The sequence below is a fragment of the Syzygium oleosum genome, unplaced genomic scaffold (assembly GCF_021117445.2).
Source record: "Syzygium oleosum isolate NSW1041296 unplaced genomic scaffold, Sole_v2.1 Sole_v2.20, whole genome shotgun sequence".
Classification (NCBI taxonomy): Eukaryota; Viridiplantae; Streptophyta; class Magnoliopsida; order Myrtales; family Myrtaceae; genus Syzygium; species Syzygium oleosum.
In genome coordinates this window covers 6,431,498-6,449,053 of record NW_026607504.1, presented here as the reverse complement: position 1 = coordinate 6,449,053, position 17,556 = coordinate 6,431,498, and the positions used below count along the sequence as shown (strand labels likewise).

Here is a 17,556-nt window from a genome sequence, read left to right as displayed (position 1 = left end):
ATAAGTCTTGTCTGGGAGTGCCCCTGGTCAAAGCAGGGCTGCATTGATACGTGGAAAGTTGTGCTTCTTTTTTTTTTTAGTGTGTAATAAATTTACAAACTTGTCCCATTGATTTTAATTTGTTCATGTGATAAAGTAGGGGCAATATGGGACACTCACCTAAAGTCACGTCAAAAGGATAGATGGTGCGCAGAGATAAGGACGATAAGGTAGGACATGACAAGACTGTATTTGGTTGCTCGGATATAAGAACTTTATAAATATTGAAATCGAACCAATTTTACATTTTGATGCTTCTCGAACTTAGCCCAATTAAAATTTTCCGATCTTAATATCTCGTGCGACCTAAATTTGATATATGAAAATAAGTGTCAAAATTCACCGCCTTAGATTTCGGCAGAATGATGATTATTGATGAAAAATGGGTGAAGTTTTTTTTGGCCTAAAAATTTAAGTCAAGTTTCGAGAAGCACTCCTCGAAAAGTAACATAAGCTTCAACGCAATAAATACAAGCGCATAAGATGCGTCAGCACGAAAATCTTAAAAACCCTTAAATTTTAAATATGTATGGCTACAAAAGTATGATTTTTAAAATATTAATTATATACATCGCGATAAAAATAAATATATCGCATCCTTTAACTTTTATTATTTGATTATTTTAAAAGTGCTCCGGGGACACTTTTGATTAGATCCGGACCAAGGAGGACGACAATGATAAAAGTGCCCAAATATTTTCAAAGGAAATTAAAGTCCAAAATAAGGAAATAAATGAAAAATAGAAAAGGGTAAAATTATTCTCGCATTTGGTACATTTGGCTTGAAAATGGTGTCGGCTAGCATTTCGCATTAAATAAAAAAAGGAGAGAAAAAGGTAAAATACTATTCACACTCTCGAGACTACAGAATATGTAGTACTCACTCATCTGATGCTCTTTTCCACCATGTTAAGTTATCTTCATCTATCAAATCAAATCAATCTTCGAATTTGAATTTAAGGAAAAACTTTAAATTTTCCCATAAATCCAATCAATATTTACAAATTTTGTGCACCAAATATGAAAATTTCGAGAACATCAGAGATTATGTTTTGCTCATTGGATGAAAAAAACGGATAAACATCGTTAACTATTTAACAAAGCATTACCCGAAAAATAATGTCAATAGTAAATGACAATCCCGAAGGCGAACATGCACGAAATAGAATCGCGATTGGGGAACTTAATAAACGAGCATAATTTTCGAATCGGAAGGAAAAAAAAAAAAAGGCTTCACTGAGAGAAGAGATTTCAACTGTAAATCAAAGGAAAATTTAGATCGGAAAACAAATGGAAATGCGGTTTCCATAAAAGAAAGAAAACGAAAGGAATGCCAAAAAAATTCGAGCGCGCGAGTGCGGTGGCACCCGTCCCGGGAGCGCGCGTGGCGTACTCGCCGGCCCTCTCAAAATCTGATTCCCGCACCAAAAACCGGGGTGGCCTTTTTACTCTCTGTCTATATCTCTCTCTGCGCTCTCCCCATTTCTGCATTCCTTCGCAGCTCCCCTCGCTCTCTCTCTCTCTCTCTCTAGAAATTCTCTCACGGGGCTCTCAGATTCTTCTCTCACCTGAGAGCCCTCGGAATCCGCAGAAAGCGTTACGATTTGCTCGAGGATTCTAGGTTTTCTCTCCCCGTCCGTCCGGCGTAATCCTCTCGCTCCCCGCGCGCGGCGGTGAATCGGAGCTGCATTTCCCCGCGGAAAATCTGGAGGCCGGAGTCGGGCTGCTTCTTCTCCTTCTCCGCTTTCCAGGTACTTCTTCGTCTTGAGGTGAGGAGCTGTGGCGAGCGTCTCCGTCGCTCTTCGTTTTGGTTCGTTCCGGCTTCGATTGTCTTTTCCGTTTTGTTTTTTTTCTTTTCTCGCGATTGTACCCCGCGGTCCGCCGCCCGCCGGAGCTCGGCGGCTTCGCCCGTGTCGCTTCAGTCGGTTGGTTTTTTTTGTTTTCTTCTGCTGCTGAGAAGGGGCTCGGTAGAGTGAGGGAATTGAGGAATTTGCTTGTTCCCGTGCTCTGAAATTGTGCTTGGTCGTGTCGAATTGTCGGAGTGTGGTCTTAATACGTGCGCAGCAAATTGCATTTGAAAGAGAGTTGGATCCGAGAGCGAAGTCCCCGCTTTATGAGTCTCGATGGGGGAGCCGTCCTCCAGAATAGCGAAATCTCCGCGGGGTATTGGGCGCATTAGGAGGCCGGATAGCTTTAGGCGGGGACTGCCTGGGCTAAGTGGCAAGAAAACTCGCAATGGCTCCATAATAAGATTTAAGAGATATTTTTTCGTTTGCATGGCGAGCGCTGCGGTCTAGTTCAGCCTCTGTTCTGCGCTGTTGTGCATCTTCAAGGGAACACAGCTTTCGATGCTATTATTCCTGGTACTGTGCTCGCATTCTTGGTGATGATAGTTGATCGTGTTGGCTCTCGTCTTTGTCTGTGATCATGGCTTGATTAGCATTGATTTCCTCCACATGTTAAAACTGATCATATTGGTGTTCCCGCTTGTGTGTTTACTAGTTTTCTTACTCAGAATGTGGATTTGAGGCTCTATTCTCACATTCATACCTTAATCAGCTTTTGAGGTAGCCGTATTGTTTAATTAACAGCTTCCATTTTTGGGGTAGTCACTTGTCTAAAGGACCCTCAGGTCGGCCAAGCTAGAGAATACAAAGTTATGGTACGTATTGTTTCTAAATGTCTGCTTCACTATTTTTATTTTTCCTGTTTCTGATCTAGCTAAGTCTTTGTCTTGATGGTAAGAAGCAATAAAAAGACATCTCTCTCTGTCGAATCTCATGTTCTTGATTTTTTAATCTTTCTACGAGTTTATGATTTTTTTTTTTCTGTTTTTAATTTGTTTCTTCTAGGGTGGAAATGTAGCTGGTGAAGGGGATGATAATGTTGACTGGAACACTGAAGATGAGCTTGAGGTTGAGAATTATGCGGCATCTTCTTGTTCAAGTTTAACTCCTCCCAGTGGAGATGCTGCTTCAGGCTCTGCAGAGGTAAAATTTTTGGTTGTCTTTGGAATATTTTCTGTTGGTACTGGCTCCGCCATAGTTCAGTATTTGGTTTTTCGATTAAGTTTGTTAGTTGGAGAATTTTGAGTTCAGAAAAGGGATGATTACTGATCATCATTTTTCCACTCAGAAATCTTCTTCCAATATGTATGTATTTTTAGAGACTTCATGGGCTGCTTCTAAATTTGTCTTCTTTTATCCTTTTCCTGGCAAAGTTTCTTGATCTTTTAGCCATTACACATAGTTAACTGCCTTCACTACATTAAAGGGTTCAAGAGAAAGAATATGACACAGATCTGCATCGATGTTTTCTTTCATGAAAAAAGGCACGTCTTTTAATGTCCTTATATTGTGAGCTTTCAATGGAAAATGCTTTCTGTTTTTGTTTCTCCACTATTGACCTCTTGCCTTTCTCAAGGACACATTAGCCTAACTTATTTTATTTTTATTTGAAAGCAAGAGCAGCCACTTGAGAATCTCAGATAAGGTTTTGTCATCTTGGTCTCTGTCTGGCTTTTAAGAGTTCTGTTCTGAGATATCATCTGTGCTTAATACTATACTTAGGGACCTTGTTATTTCATCTAGATGTAATGTGCAAAATGGTCTTTCTTTCATTGCAAATGATGTCGATTTATTCCAGCCCATCTCACTCTCTTATTGTTTGCTTAGTCATACATGTCCAGGAAAAGTATATGGAAACGACTGGCAGAAGTTTAACAGTTTTGACTTTGTAAAACTCATGAAAGATTGTCACACAAAACTTAATGCTTTAATCGTACAAAAAATGAAATAATTTGATCTAAGGTATGTTAGTTTTGTTAAGTGAGCATGATAAAGCGACTAGATAAATTAGTTTCGAAGCAAAATTTTGCAACTTACATAGTATTTATTTCTACAGCATGCCAAATCACTTGTATGGTCGACTATGTTGGTTGTTTACCCTCACTGTCTTGCCTTTTTCCGTTGGCGTTTTGAAGTTGAATTCATGACTATCTTGCGGTGTTTAACTTAATTGCGCATGAGAATGTACGAAACTCACTAAATGTGTTTTCTTTACCTAAACTAAAACCCCTTTATGGTTTTCTTTGGCACCAAGGCGAGCTCGTTGGCAGGTACATCCCATTCCAAGTTGTTTTATCAATTTGTGGGGATGGGCTTTTCAGAGAAATTGGTTGCAAAGGCTATTGACGAAATTGGTGGGTGTCTATGGTTGCCTCTGTTTTAAATTATGTGATTTTCTCTCCTGGGCTGTTTCTGATTATTCTCAAATAATTGCACAGGAGAGGGAAAAACTGATGCAATACTGGAATCTCTCCTGACATATAAGGTGAGAAGAGAGGTTCCTATATTTCTTGCTGCCCTAGAACTAAATGCATATTTTATGGGTGCGTTTATCCATACTTTCAGCTTGCTTCCTGTCCCCACTTATTATTTTCATAGGAAATTGAAGTCCTAATATGAGAGATAGCTTACCTAGAGTATGATTTATCTAAAAAAAAGTTTCAAATTGTTTATGGTCACTAAATGTTTAGCTTAATTTATTGATTGGCCAAAAATTTTGAAGTTATTGTGAATTTGTGACCGTGAGATTCTGTGTACTTGACTCACATCTTTATAATGTGACTCTAAGATTTTGTTTGGTTTGTGGGAAAACAAGTTCATGTAGCTTACAGGATTGCACCGAGTCTTTGCCTAAAGCTAGCTTTAATTCTGTGTCTGCTTCTGGACATTTCACTAGATAATGTTGTATTCCTTCTCCTGTTCGAATATAGTTAAGTCTGGAAATGGCTGTCCATAGATATTCATTTCATTGATGAATATGTTCTAAGCACAGTCATGATTCTTAACATTATTTTGCAAAATCTGCAGTGCTTCTATAGCACTTATTGTTGCCTATGAGTGTCTGGATGAATCTCTATTTAGGAATTCCTTTATATGCGAAGGGAGAGGAGGACAAAGTTATTATCTATCCGTGCCCAAGAAAATCACTGTACAATCAATCTCTTTCATGAGGATGATGATGATGTCGAAGCAGCGAATTCTTCCGGCATGATGTTTCTATATTGCTGAATCTGTTTGATTGACATTAATGAAAGCTCTGACCGTGTCCAAGCTAGATTGACACTTAGAGCTTTATGTGGTAAAAAACAGACCTTTTGATGTTCAGAGCTTGATGCGTTGTCATGGGGATCTGCTTCCCTTCTTTACAAGTTTTGTTCTTTTGACAAATCTGAAAGTTTATTTTCTTAATGTTGGTCCAACTGCCAAAAACAGACATGCAGAAACCATGCAGATGATTGGCTGAGAATTTACGGATATCTTGATTATTTTAAATAATCACTCCTACTTGCGTTTTATACATCGGTTTGTCCTTGAGTGTGGCATGATAAATTGATATGATAGTATTTAGGTGCCTTGTGCTAGTTGACCATCTGTCTTTTCATTGTTTCTTTCGGTTGTACTGCAGGTTCTAGAAAACTCTCCTCAAGAGCAAGATATTGATGAATCTGCTGTTGTCAAAGAGGAAGTTGTGGATTCTGATCACTTCTCGTCTGACTATGAAGGTAGCTTTTTGGACGATTCTTCGGATGATGATAGTTATTCTGGAAGCGAGGTTGGTTTTTTCATTTCTACTTTTTTTTTTAAAGCTATCTGTACTGTATTTCTCGGGGATGTTTCTTTTCTTCACTTTTCCATATCATCAGATATGCCATCTATTCTTGATGTTGCATATGCTTATAATTGGTTGATTTAGCAAGTGTGCTTTGTGTGACTGGATTTTGTTGACTGCAGGAAGTGAGTGCCCAGGAGAAAAAGGTTTAGAATCACAACATTTATTTTAGTTCCAATAGTTTAGGGACAGGACCTATCTATTTTAGTCTTAAAACTATTAGAAGTTAAGATCTGTTGACCCTACACTATGCATTATATGGTGTCTATCTATAACTATTGTTCTAAGTTGTGCCGCGTAATTTATAAGCAAAGATAGTCGGGCTTTTTGTCCATGTATGCACCAAACTAACAATTTATCATCATGGTGCTGTTGTTCGTCAGAGGATCGGTCACTCAACTTTCGCCTACTGTTGATCAACTGTACTTTCAACACGCTAAATTGAGTCATGTTCCTGAAATGGTTTAAATCGGATGACTTTTTCATTGCTAACGGCAAGGAGAATCACGTGGAATCTAAAAATAGGCTATGAGTGCTTAATCCACATGCCATTTTGCGTCCAGCTACACCATTCTGCCAGATCTTCTAACAGACTTTTGACAGGGTGGCATAATTAAAATCACTTCAGAGATAAGTGACTTGATTCAAATCTGTGATAGTATAGTGATGTACGGTATCCTAAAGTTGATTAATCGTGTTTAACTTATCCTGTTTATTCATTTCACTTTTAGAGTTGTGTAAAATCATATGTACCACATGTATTATTAAATTATTGATTGCACATTCCTGGAAATGGATATGGTCAATAATAAGGCTCATAATAACCTGTTGGTTTATTGGAAGGTGGCTCTCGTTTGTCACCTGTTGTAACGTCATGCTATTATTAATTAACATAAGCTTTGAACCAGTTCCCAGTTTTGCCTTATTACAATTAACCTAAAAATTGATGATTCTTCTTCTGGAAGTGTTTGTTTGTATGTGGAATGCTGCTGTAACTGTGATTTTGCCGAAGCAGTTAATATAATTCATAGTTACTGGTGGATGGGCACGAATGTTGAGCATTGTCAATTATATGGGTCTTGCAGGAAGTCATCAATCCTTCGTCTGAAGATAAGAAATTGTTATTCTTGACGGATATGGGGTATACAGTGGAAGAAGCTTCCATTGCCATAGAAAGATGTGGTCTGTATTCTATTCTTCTGCTTTTGTAAGATTTTGACATCTTCTTGTCACATGCAAAGGAAAAGAAAAGTATATTTCTAGTGGATTTGGGGGGATTTTATTACGAGATTGAGAGGTTTGGATTCCTAATGACAAATCTTAAATGTGAGCTTTTCTAATATTCTGCTCAGTGCATTGGTGCAGCTTAAACATAAACTTACTCTCTTATAATGTAAAGAAATGATGAGTTTGGACTTTTTGTTTTACTTTCCTTACATTTCAACTTGAGAGGGAAGTTCTCCTGAGGTTCAGTTTTTCCTTGCTTTCACTTCTGTTCCTTATTTACTCCATCTATAACAAGTTGTAATTTTTCTGCACTAGAAGAGTTTTAATTCATTAATAATTTTAAATAAAAGCAGTACTCATTGGATTTGTTCACTCTCTTTCCTCCTTTGCCTAACAGGACAATTTACAAAATATTTCTCTAGAATGGCATCAAAAGATTTTCACTTCATTTTTTTGTGATACTAGCTCGTCCTGTATGTGTCTTCAATTGGTGTTTTAAGTGTCTTCAGCTGAATCATCACAATCCCTGGTAGATTGAGAAGATGACTTATTTCTTCCTCTCGATGTTGTAGGTCCTGATGCCTCAGTAGACGAGCTGGCAGATTTCATATGTGCTGCTCAGATGTCAAAGGCAGCAGATGCACTTCTAGGACCTGAAGAGAAGGTAATTTACCCTATTTAATTATGTCCGTGCTCATTTTGGTTCTTATGGATGTATATTGAAGTGGTGTTTCTTTTCATGGTCCTTTGCAGCCTAGACTGCTCAATGACTTTAGAAAGCACAAGAAGAGGAAACTTTCCAATTGTGATGCTTGGAGCAAGAAAAGAAGAGGGGAGAAAAAGCTCTTGCATGGAGATGAGGAGCCAATTCGCCTCCCAAATCCCATGATTGGGTTTGGGGTACCCACAGAGTCGAGTGCGATAGTTCACCGAACACTTCCAGAGGCAGCTATCGGACCTCCCTACTTTTACTATGAAAACGTAGCGCTTGCTCCCAAGGGAGCTTGGGACACCATTTCTCGGTTCTTATATGATGTTGAACCGGAATTTGTAGACTCCAAGTACTTCTGTGCTACTGCAAGAAAGAGGGGCTATGTCCATAACCTACCTATCAATAACAGGTTTCCTCTTCTTCCACTCCCTCCGCGCACGATTCATGAAGCATTGCCGTTGACGAGGAAGTGGTGGCCTTCATGGGACACGAGGACAAAGCTGAATTGCTTACAAACATGCATTGGCAGTGCAAAGCTTACAGATAGGATCCGAAAGGCCCTTGAACATCATGATGGTGAGTCAGAACCTCCTCTGAGGATCCAAAAATATGTTCTTGATGAATGCCGCAAGTGGAACCTTGTCTGGGTGGGAAGGAACAAGCTGGCTCCGTTGGAGCCTGATGAGGTGGAAATGCTTTTAGGTTTCCCGAAAAATCACACCAGAGGAGGTGGGATAAGCAGAACCGATAGATACAAATCGCTCGGCAATTCCTTCCAGGTAGGTATTTGGCTGACTTCTATTTGCTTGGAACCAAGAATAACTCAGCTGCATCATACATTGCAAAGTTATTCCATACTGATCCAGGGCATGAATTCTTATTGAGGCATATTCTGGCATACTTTCAGGTTGATACTGTGGCTTACCATCTCTCCGTTCTGAAGGACTTGTTCCCTGCTGGAATCAACCTCCTCTCTCTCTTCTCTGGAATTGGCGGGGCGGAAGTTGCTCTTCATCGGCTTGGGATCCCGCTAAAAAATGTGGTCTCCGTGGAAATATCTGAAGTCAATAGAAATATTGTGAGGAGTTGGTGGGAGCAAACAAACCAGAAGGGCAATTTGATCGACATTGCTGATGTGCAACAGTTGAATGGGGATAGGCTGGAGCAGCTCATGAACTCTTTTGGCGGGTTCGATCTCATTGTTGGCGGAAGCCCATGCAACAATCTCGCAGGCAGTAACAGGCATAGTAGGGATGGACTGGAAGGCAAGGAGTCCTCGCTCTTCTATGATTATTTTCGGATTTTGGATCTGGTCAAGTGTATCATGTCCAAAGGCCACTGATTGATGTAAAGCACCTGACTGAACAGTTAACCAATTGATAGGCGGGTTTTAGTTCTTATCTGGCTCAGAATTGAATTGCTGAAGGGGAGCGCAAACATCTCTAATTGTTCATGTTTCTGATTCAATTCTCCTCTTCAATCCAATAAATCTCCTTGCAATTCTCATGGTGAGTTTAGTCTGCGCCAACTGCAGCAAAAATCTGGAATGTGTCCAAATTATTCCAGCATCCGAAGTCGAATTGCTATGGATGATTGATCTGTACTTGGAATGTCCTCTCTTTGCATATAATTTCTCTTTCGTTCCGGGCAACGATAGCCTGACTTGCGTATGGTCTGTGGTATGTGCTGCCTTATTATGCACTTTTTGTGTGGGAATACTAATGCTTATGTCCGTGTAGTTATCAGCATATCTTATAGGAAAGGGGTATGTTCACCAAAAGTCCTAAAACTTGTCACCAAAGTGCAATTGAATCCTAAAACTTACAAAAGGTGCAATTGAGTTCTAAAATTTGTCAAATTAGTTCAATTGAGTCCTAAAGTTAACGCCGTTCAATTTGACTAACGGAAAACATTGACGTGACTTTTTTATTATTTTTTATATTCCACGTGGCAATGACATGGTTTTTTTTAAATCATTATTTTAATATTAATTTTATTTAAATTAAATTTAAAAATAAGCTAAAATTTAAAAAAAAAAATTAAAAAAAGGGAGGAGGGGGACAGTCGGGGAGGGAGGGCTTGCCCTCCCCGCCGCTGCCCCACCTTTGTTGGGAGGGGCCGGCGAGGGTGGGGGGACGGTAGGCGGGGGTTGCCGGGCCCCAGCCAAGGGCCAGTGACCCTCGTCGATGGCAGGTGAGGGCCTGCGGGCCCTCCCCCAGATTGGGCGAGGGTCGCCAGTGGCGGCCGACCCCCGCCAATGGCGGGGAGGGCCACCTCTGGCCGGGGTCGGCTGCCACCGGCGACCCTCAGCTAGGTCTAGGTGAGGGCTGCAACCCCCGCCTGCAGTCCACCCACCCTCGCCGGCCCTCTCAGCGATGGTGGGACGGCGGCGGCGGCGGCGGCGGCGGGGAGGGCGAGCCCTCCCTCCCTGTCTGTCCTCTTCCTCCTCCCTTTTTTTAATCTTTTTTTAAAATTTAATTTAAATAAAAATAGTATTAAAAATCAAATTTTGGCCAAAATGACGTCGTTTTAGTCACGTCATCGCCACATAGGAGAGAGAAAATATTAAAATAAGCCACGTCAGCATTTTTCATTAGTAAGTTTGACGGTGTTAACTTTAGGACTTATTTGAATCAATTTGACAAGTTGTAGGACTTGATTGTGTTTTTTACAAGTTTTAGGACTTAATTGCACTTTTGTGACAAGTTTTAGAACTTCTAATGAACATATCCCTGTAGGAAATTATGACAACAGTGCCGACACGGGAGGTTAATCGAGTTGGATTGGCACTTTCGTCATAGTTGATAACCCTCAAGTCGAGAAAGATTGTCAATGACATATGTACTCGAATTGAAAATGCTTAATCGAGTTGGATTGGCACGTTCGTCATAGTTGATGATCCTCGAGTCGAGAAAGATTGTCAATGACATATGTACTCGAATTGAAAAATGCGACGGGACCTAATGTGACTGTTCATTGAATTCAAAGGATCAGAGACTGAAATCTTAAAGATAATGTGCATCTGACTGGTTGGGAGAGGAGCAATAAAGGATGAGACTATTCTGACTTCTTATGTGAATTTGTTAATGAATCACCTAATGATTTTCTTCATTAGGATTGCCATTTGTTGTCAAATTCATTGAACCTCTTCTTTTTCCCTCAACATGGTACATCACGCCTCATGAGACCTTTAACTTTGGCTTCATCCTCTTGGCATTTGAGTACAAGAAGACTCCAGCGAGGGCCAACGCGGTTCCTGCATCCACAAGTCGGTCGCCACGGATTATTCCACGGGGTTGAATAAGAAGAGATCATCGTAAGTGATCTGATCATGACCAAAAGCTAAACAATATAAAAAGGGTCGATGAATTTGCTGATTCGAAGATTTCACCAGGGGAGTTGACGGGTGAAATGGCGGTTTGGAAGAAGATGACCGAAGAGACTATGACCACCACGCGCTTCACACAGTTTCCGACGGAGTGAGTGACCGGCGATACCATCTGTAGTATCCCATAAGAGACCTGCCAAATAGCGAGAATATGGAGACGACTTGTCATATTCCGACGGAGTGAGTGGCGGACGTAATTAACCTTGCGGTGAACCTCATACAAGATCAGAGGTATATTTTAGCTTTGTCTTTAGATATATACATGGAAATGAATGTCATAGTTAGGCTTTGGTTGGACATTTATAAATCATGATCTAGCATTTCTCACAAGAACTGCTATCACTCAGACTTTCTCAGTCAACACTTCTGTTCTGAGGTTTTGGACCCTCGAGACCAGCGCCGCCCGATCAGGTGTGCGGTGGCTAACACTGAAGAAAAGCGCATGACAGAGGATGAAGAGAAAAGCCTGAGGCTCACCTGCTGATAGCTGTGGAAGCAGAATCCAGCCAAAAGAGATCTCACACACAGCTCTTTAATGTTCAAACCTCGACTCGCCTGACACGAAAACGGTAAACTACTTAGTCCAAGGTGCTTTCTCTGTGTACTTCAGTCGGGTTAGCTTCAGTTCTCTGAAATGTCACTTACTGCAGACTGCAGGTATGATGGAGTAAACTTAAAACCCTCCAGGAAAATAGCCGTGGGAGCCAGGAACATGAAAGACATTATTGTCATTACCGAGAAGAGGTTGATATTGTCCAATGCTTCCTGAAAGAAGTAATGGTTAGCCCCTGTATCCATTGCACAATCAAAAGTTAAAATTGACTAGAAAAGCGGCACATCATGAACCACGCATCTAGCTCTGATACAGTTCATAATGACAGCCCAATTAAGGGGCGCAAGCCCCCTAAGGAACTAATCAAATGGCAATAATCACTTCATCATCCTATGCGCGATTGGGGGTTACAGAAGCTATGATGATAGTTGATGCTCATATTAGCTATAAATGGACGTTACCTCTTTGTTAACCATGAACTTCTTGCTAAATACGTTACGCGATTGGTTCGTCAAATTGGAAGCCATTGCGCTGCCAAAACCAATCCTGTTTCAAATGTAAGTAGGGAGATCATCTGTCGGAATTAGAACAACTAAAGCTGGCTCAACTTTAACTCCATTTAACATTGATACATGAAAGGTGAACTTAACATTGTCCACATATTGGTGTAACATCAGCTGCAGCTTTCAGTTTTGACACCGATTGCGATCAAAAGCTTCACAGAGATACATCAAGAATTTCTGAACATGATGTTGAAACTAGAATTGCAGAAGAAGAGCTTACCAGTTAAATGAAGCCTCGGAGAGAGATGCGAGTGCCACTCCACCTACAATCGGCACAAGGGAGGAAACAACCCAGAATGATGGCATCTGGGGGCAATATTAGCCCAAATTGAAGTCAAGCTACATATCAGTGAATTTCATCGTACAGTACATATATAGTGCTCCACATTGCTCTTTCAGAAGTCGTGAAACTCAACATAGGAAGGATAGAGAACTTGCGAGAACTTCAGGACGAGAATACAACAAATGTTTCTACGTCAAGCATCACATTCTCTTTCGCAAGAGTCGTACGCATGAATTTGTATATCCTTATGTTTGAGGGACCGTGAATGGGGTCGTTTCGTCCCAGTTTCAATGGGTCCTGAAATTGTAAAATCCGATCACAACTAGGATCGATCCCATGCTCGGTTGATATCCTAGTTTTGTTTTCTCCCTAAGTGCACAGACACAGCATGCTCATAACGGAAAAGGACAGGCTCCAGGAATTAGAAACCAAGGGTGTGATGAAGTATCTATTATCCGGCATGTAAAAGACCGATTTATCGACTATCGGTGCCGAAGCATATATCGATAGTTCCTCCAAGGTAAGCAGGAAAAATCCACAAGCTAAGAAAGGGGGCCTAACAAATAATGTTCCGAAAGCGAACAGCCAAATTGGAAAACTTTATGTGCTAATCCGCTGTGTATCAGCTAAGTGACCAAATGAAATAAGTTATACCTCCCCAAGGAACAGAGAGGCAAGAACAAACTGTGAAGAGGGGCTCCATAGCTTTGATGGTATGAGTGAACGAAACAGCTACTCTCCCAAGACTTATGTTGGTCAGGAGGTTCCCCATGGTGTGTGCCACAGCCAGTGGTAGAATTGTTGCAAGCTGCAAGTTTTATGAACGTTCTTTGGTCAAGTGAAAATCGTCGACTAACAACATCATCAGATAAAAGGAAAAATGCTAGTCTTGCCTCTTTCTTTTGTACTCTATTCTGAATCATGACACAGCCCTCACCTGAGATCGAGTGAGCTTAGGGAATGGATGGAGTCTAGATGCCCACATCAGGAGAATGATCACAGTCCCACACCCAAACTGAAATGCTGTGACTGTTGCTGGGAAAGGGTATACCTTCAGAACCTGTGCAGTTCCCAAACACAAGGAAATTGTCAGCAGAAACTGGAAACCTGCATTTAAAATGAAGTCTAAAGGTCCGTTTGCTCGAAGGAAAATTGTTTATGGGAAATTGTATTTTGACTTTCCGGTGTTTGGATGACGGTGTTTCGACTTTCCGGTGGCTAGCACGTGTCGCCCCCAGGGTTTACCTCCCGGCTGTCGGCCGTGCGGGGGTTCCCTGGGTTACCAAAAAAAAAAAAAAACTAATCAATGTACAGAAAACGTTTTCATGAGAAAGGGAAGTCGTTTTTTTCCCCTTCAATCTAAGCTTGCTGTTTTCAATGATTGAAAACAGCAAGCTTAGATTGAAGGGGAAACAAAACGACTTCCCTTTCTCATAAAAAGGAAATCACTTTCCCTAAACCACCAAACAAACGAAAACTAATCATTTTTCTATAGAAAATATTTTATTCTGTCATATAGCTTTCTGTGAAACAAACGCATCCTAAACTTTCTCTGGAAAACCGTTTGCATTATATGGTATGCATGCATCTACTTGTGAAAGAATTTTCAGTGCATTGATTGAGGCTGGATTTCGCTTCAAAATCCCATATCACTATATCAATCGTTGTCTTCTATGATATCCGATGTTTATTGAGAATTGAATTCTACCTTTCTATATTCGATATTCAGTTCCTAAGAATCCATATTCATCATGAATGGCTTATAATGAACGGTCCATGCTAACAGAAAATTTCCCAAGATTTACTATATTTCCATGCGTTGCACACGTACAGATTCTATTATTTTGGAGCAAGCTTAGGTCCGAGGATAGAGCATTACATTTGCAATGCCAAGGTCATTAGCTCGACTTCGTCAGCTTTATTCTATTCTATTTGTTTTGATTTTTCCCATCTTTGATAACGTCTTTGAAATCAAAGAACATTGAGGAAGGGGTTAAAGAAAAAAAAGGAGGAATTCCGTTTCAGCATAACAAAACCGGACCTTTGTGTTTCAATCTTTATTTAACCCTTAATTTTTTTTAAATTTACCATTTAATTTACGCTATTTATTCCGGCAATTGCGGTCCCCCCTTCCTCCGCCACCCCTAGGGGGAGGAGGGTGGGCTGCCAACTAGGGGTGAGCAACTTGGACCGCCCAAACCGGGACCGGACCGGACCGACGACGTTTGGTCCGGTTCTCGGGACTATCGGTCCGGTTCCCGGTTCCTAAAAGCGGAACCGGTTTCCGGGCGGTCCGGTTCCCGGTTCCAAGGGGGAACCGGACCGGACCGGACCGACTATTTAATATATATTTTTGTAATTTTTTTCTGTAAAAAAATTAGTAAAATGTGAACTAAACTCTAAGTGAACTTCATTATCATAAATTCATTAATAAAAAATAGTAAAATGTGAATTAAACCCTAAGTGAACTTCATTGACATAAAATAAAAATTAGTAAAATGTGAACCAAACCTTAAGTGTTTGACAAAAAAAAAATCCTAAACTCTAAGTAACCGGTTCCATTGGACCGGACTGGAACCGGACCGGACCGTCGGTCCGGTCCGGTTCCCGGTCCTAGAACCAACCGGTCCGGTCCGCGGTTCCCAAAATTGGGAACCGGTTTTCTCGGTCCGGTTCCCGGTTCCACCTTAGAATCGGACCGGACCGGGAACCGCTCACCCCTACTGCCAACCCTAGCCAACAATGATGAGGGTTGCAATGTAGGCCGCGATGTCTTTTTCAAAGGTGTTAAGGATAAGAACGTATCCTAGAGTTAAATGATAAGCGAAACTCAAGCTCAAATTTAGAGTCTAATTCTTACGAAAGGAATGGGAAACCGCTCAAAAAGGTAAACAATCAGTGCATGACCCTTTGTTTGACATTTATTTATTAGTTATACAAATGATTTTCATGATTATTTTTTGTTTGGCTTTTGCATATCTCAATCAAAGATTAATCTTGTCCGGGGGTGGTTCACCCTAGACCTAATTTCTTAACGAAGACTGCGATTAAAAGTCCTGTTGGGGTCTATTTGGGTGATTTCTATTTTCGACTTTTTTGTAAATTTTGTGGACATTACCACTTTGGCTTGTATTCATCACGAAATACTTGTAGTTTTTCAAAACATTCAGATATCATATACTTAAGTGTAAAATTGTGTGTGATTTTTCGAAACATAAGTACTTTTTTTTTCCGTCTTAAGAACAACTTAGAGAAAAAGTGTAAGTAATAAGTAGAAACTATAAATAGAAATAAATCCTTACCAAAAAAAAAACTATAAATAGAAATAATTTATCCCTAACCGGTGTATTTTAATCGTCATTGTTATTAAGGGAAAAGCCATAAAGAAACCCCAATACATTTACCCTTAACTTTTTTTTGTGACATCAAAATCCCCAAAGTATGCCACTCTGATACATTTACCCTAAATTTTTTTCATGTAAGGTAAAAAACCTCAAACTTGTACTTACGTGACACATTTATCCCCGCCAATGTTCTGTCAGATGATTTTTCAGGCAAAACAAACGTTGTTTTTATTTCACCTTAGCCACGTGGATGCCATGTTCACTCGTTTGCTCTCCGGCATCCGTATATGCAGCTTTTTAACGGTGTTCATTGACGAAATCTTGACGGATGGTGAACATGTTGCACAGGTATAAGTTTGAGATTTTTTGTGTCACAGAAAAAAGTCTCGAATAAACGTGTCAAGTTAGTACAATTTGGGATTTTTAGTGATTTTTTCCCTTGTGATTATTACTATAATAATTATTTGACATTTTCTCGACCTTCTTTCTTAGTTTGCATATAAAACTAAAAGGTAATATTACAGGAACCGGACAAACCGGACAAGCAAGTCATAAGGTTCCAGCCGGCAAATTTTGTGGTCAGTAATGGCCCGTCACTCTTTGCACGAGTAACGTACCGTGGACCGCATGCATTATTATTCTTGTTGGTAAGCTTCATAGCCCCGACCTATGCAAGGAAACTCAGCCGCCGTTCTGGAAAGCCCTCCTTCACTTAGCTGCTAGCATTCATCTGCTTGTGAGAAAATTTTTTTGTGCACTAACATGGAGCAACCACTCCTCCCATGAGCAGCACTGATCCAAACCGGACAAGCGCGCATCGTCGGGAAGATGTTAATCTTCATTACTTCCCTCGAGACAGATGTTTTTCACAGCTTCCTCTGTCTCTCACCGGAAAGAAAAGGGGGGTTTACTGTAAAAACTGTTATGACCTCTTTCTCCAAGCTCTTTCAGTGCTAGAACTCCAGTGAACGTGGGGCTACACGAGTGTTTGTTTTAATGGGTATAATCTCAAGTGGCATTCTCCGGAGTACATGAGCGTCTGTTCATCTGTCGTGAATGATACCAAAAAAGTGCAGAAAGATGGGTTCACAAGATCGATATACTAATCACTAAGTGATGTGATTGTAGTACGTTCAATGTAACCACTCTATAAACCAATTTTCATGCACATCTCGTCGATGATCTGGTATACTCTGCGAAATATTCTCGTGCACAGATTGTATTCATCATGCTAAACCAACCCAAGACCAGTGATGTTAACACAATTTTTTAAGAGAGAGAGAGAGAAACCTGCTTGTTGTAAATGTTGAAGTAGATGCTCAGAAGGTACCAAACCCCGAACATAACACCGAGCCGCAGCGTCCTCGCGGCGCCGCTCAGCTCCGCAGAGTCGTCCTCTAGGATCCCAGGCACCGAAGCAGTCCTGGCCTTGGTGTCATCTTCCTTCCGTCTCGGAAAAAGAAGCAAAGATGAAGGAGAAGAAGCAGCTGGGACTAGCGCATTGGGCCATGATGCGGAACAGAGCCATGACGTCGTTCTCAACGGCAGGAGGAGGGCGGAGTTATAAGCCCCACGTTCGAGCGATTTCAGTGGCGACGAGTTGCGAGTCAAAGAAGAGGACGGAGGGAGGAGGTCTCTGCTTCGAAGCTTTAGGAATGGCGTCGAAGGAGACAGAGCAAGCGCTGTGCTCTGCATTTTGAGAGAGATTGAGAGAGAGAGAGAGAGATGGCTGTCTGCTTCGATGGAGAACAGGGGACCAACTGACTCTAAC

The 17,556-nt window shown here is 40.9% G+C and overlaps 1 protein-coding gene and 1 pseudogene across 5 annotated transcripts; one reads left to right on the top strand and one right to left on the bottom strand.

Annotated features, from left to right (window-relative positions):
• Positions 1-1,516: 1,516 nt before the first annotated feature.
• On the top strand, positions 1,517-9,158 carry LOC115670241 (DNA (cytosine-5)-methyltransferase DRM2). 5 transcript variants are annotated; one of them, XM_030591463.2, is made up of 10 exons: positions 1,517-1,790; positions 2,631-2,701; positions 2,892-3,029; positions 4,141-4,240; positions 4,325-4,371; positions 5,512-5,658; positions 6,801-6,897; positions 7,515-7,606; positions 7,696-8,433; positions 8,562-9,158. In XM_030591463.2, exons 2-10 carry the CDS (start codon positions 2,699-2,701, stop codon positions 8,994-8,996), a joined length of 1,797 nt encoding a protein of 598 aa, XP_030447323.1. In that variant the 5' UTR covers positions 1,517-1,790; positions 2,631-2,698; the 3' UTR covers positions 8,997-9,158. The 5 variants fall into 5 exon arrangements, with proteins under 5 accessions (XP_030447323.1, XP_056176483.1, XP_056176486.1 ...); XM_056320508.1 differs by having other exon boundaries at positions 1,517-1,808; XM_056320511.1 differs by having other exon boundaries at positions 1,678-1,790; positions 2,649-2,701.
• Positions 9,159-10,610: 1,452 nt separating this feature from the next.
• LOC115670242 (phosphoenolpyruvate/phosphate translocator 2, chloroplastic-like) lies at positions 10,611-17,480 on the bottom strand (annotated as a pseudogene).
• Between the last annotated feature and the right edge of the window lie 76 nt (positions 17,481-17,556).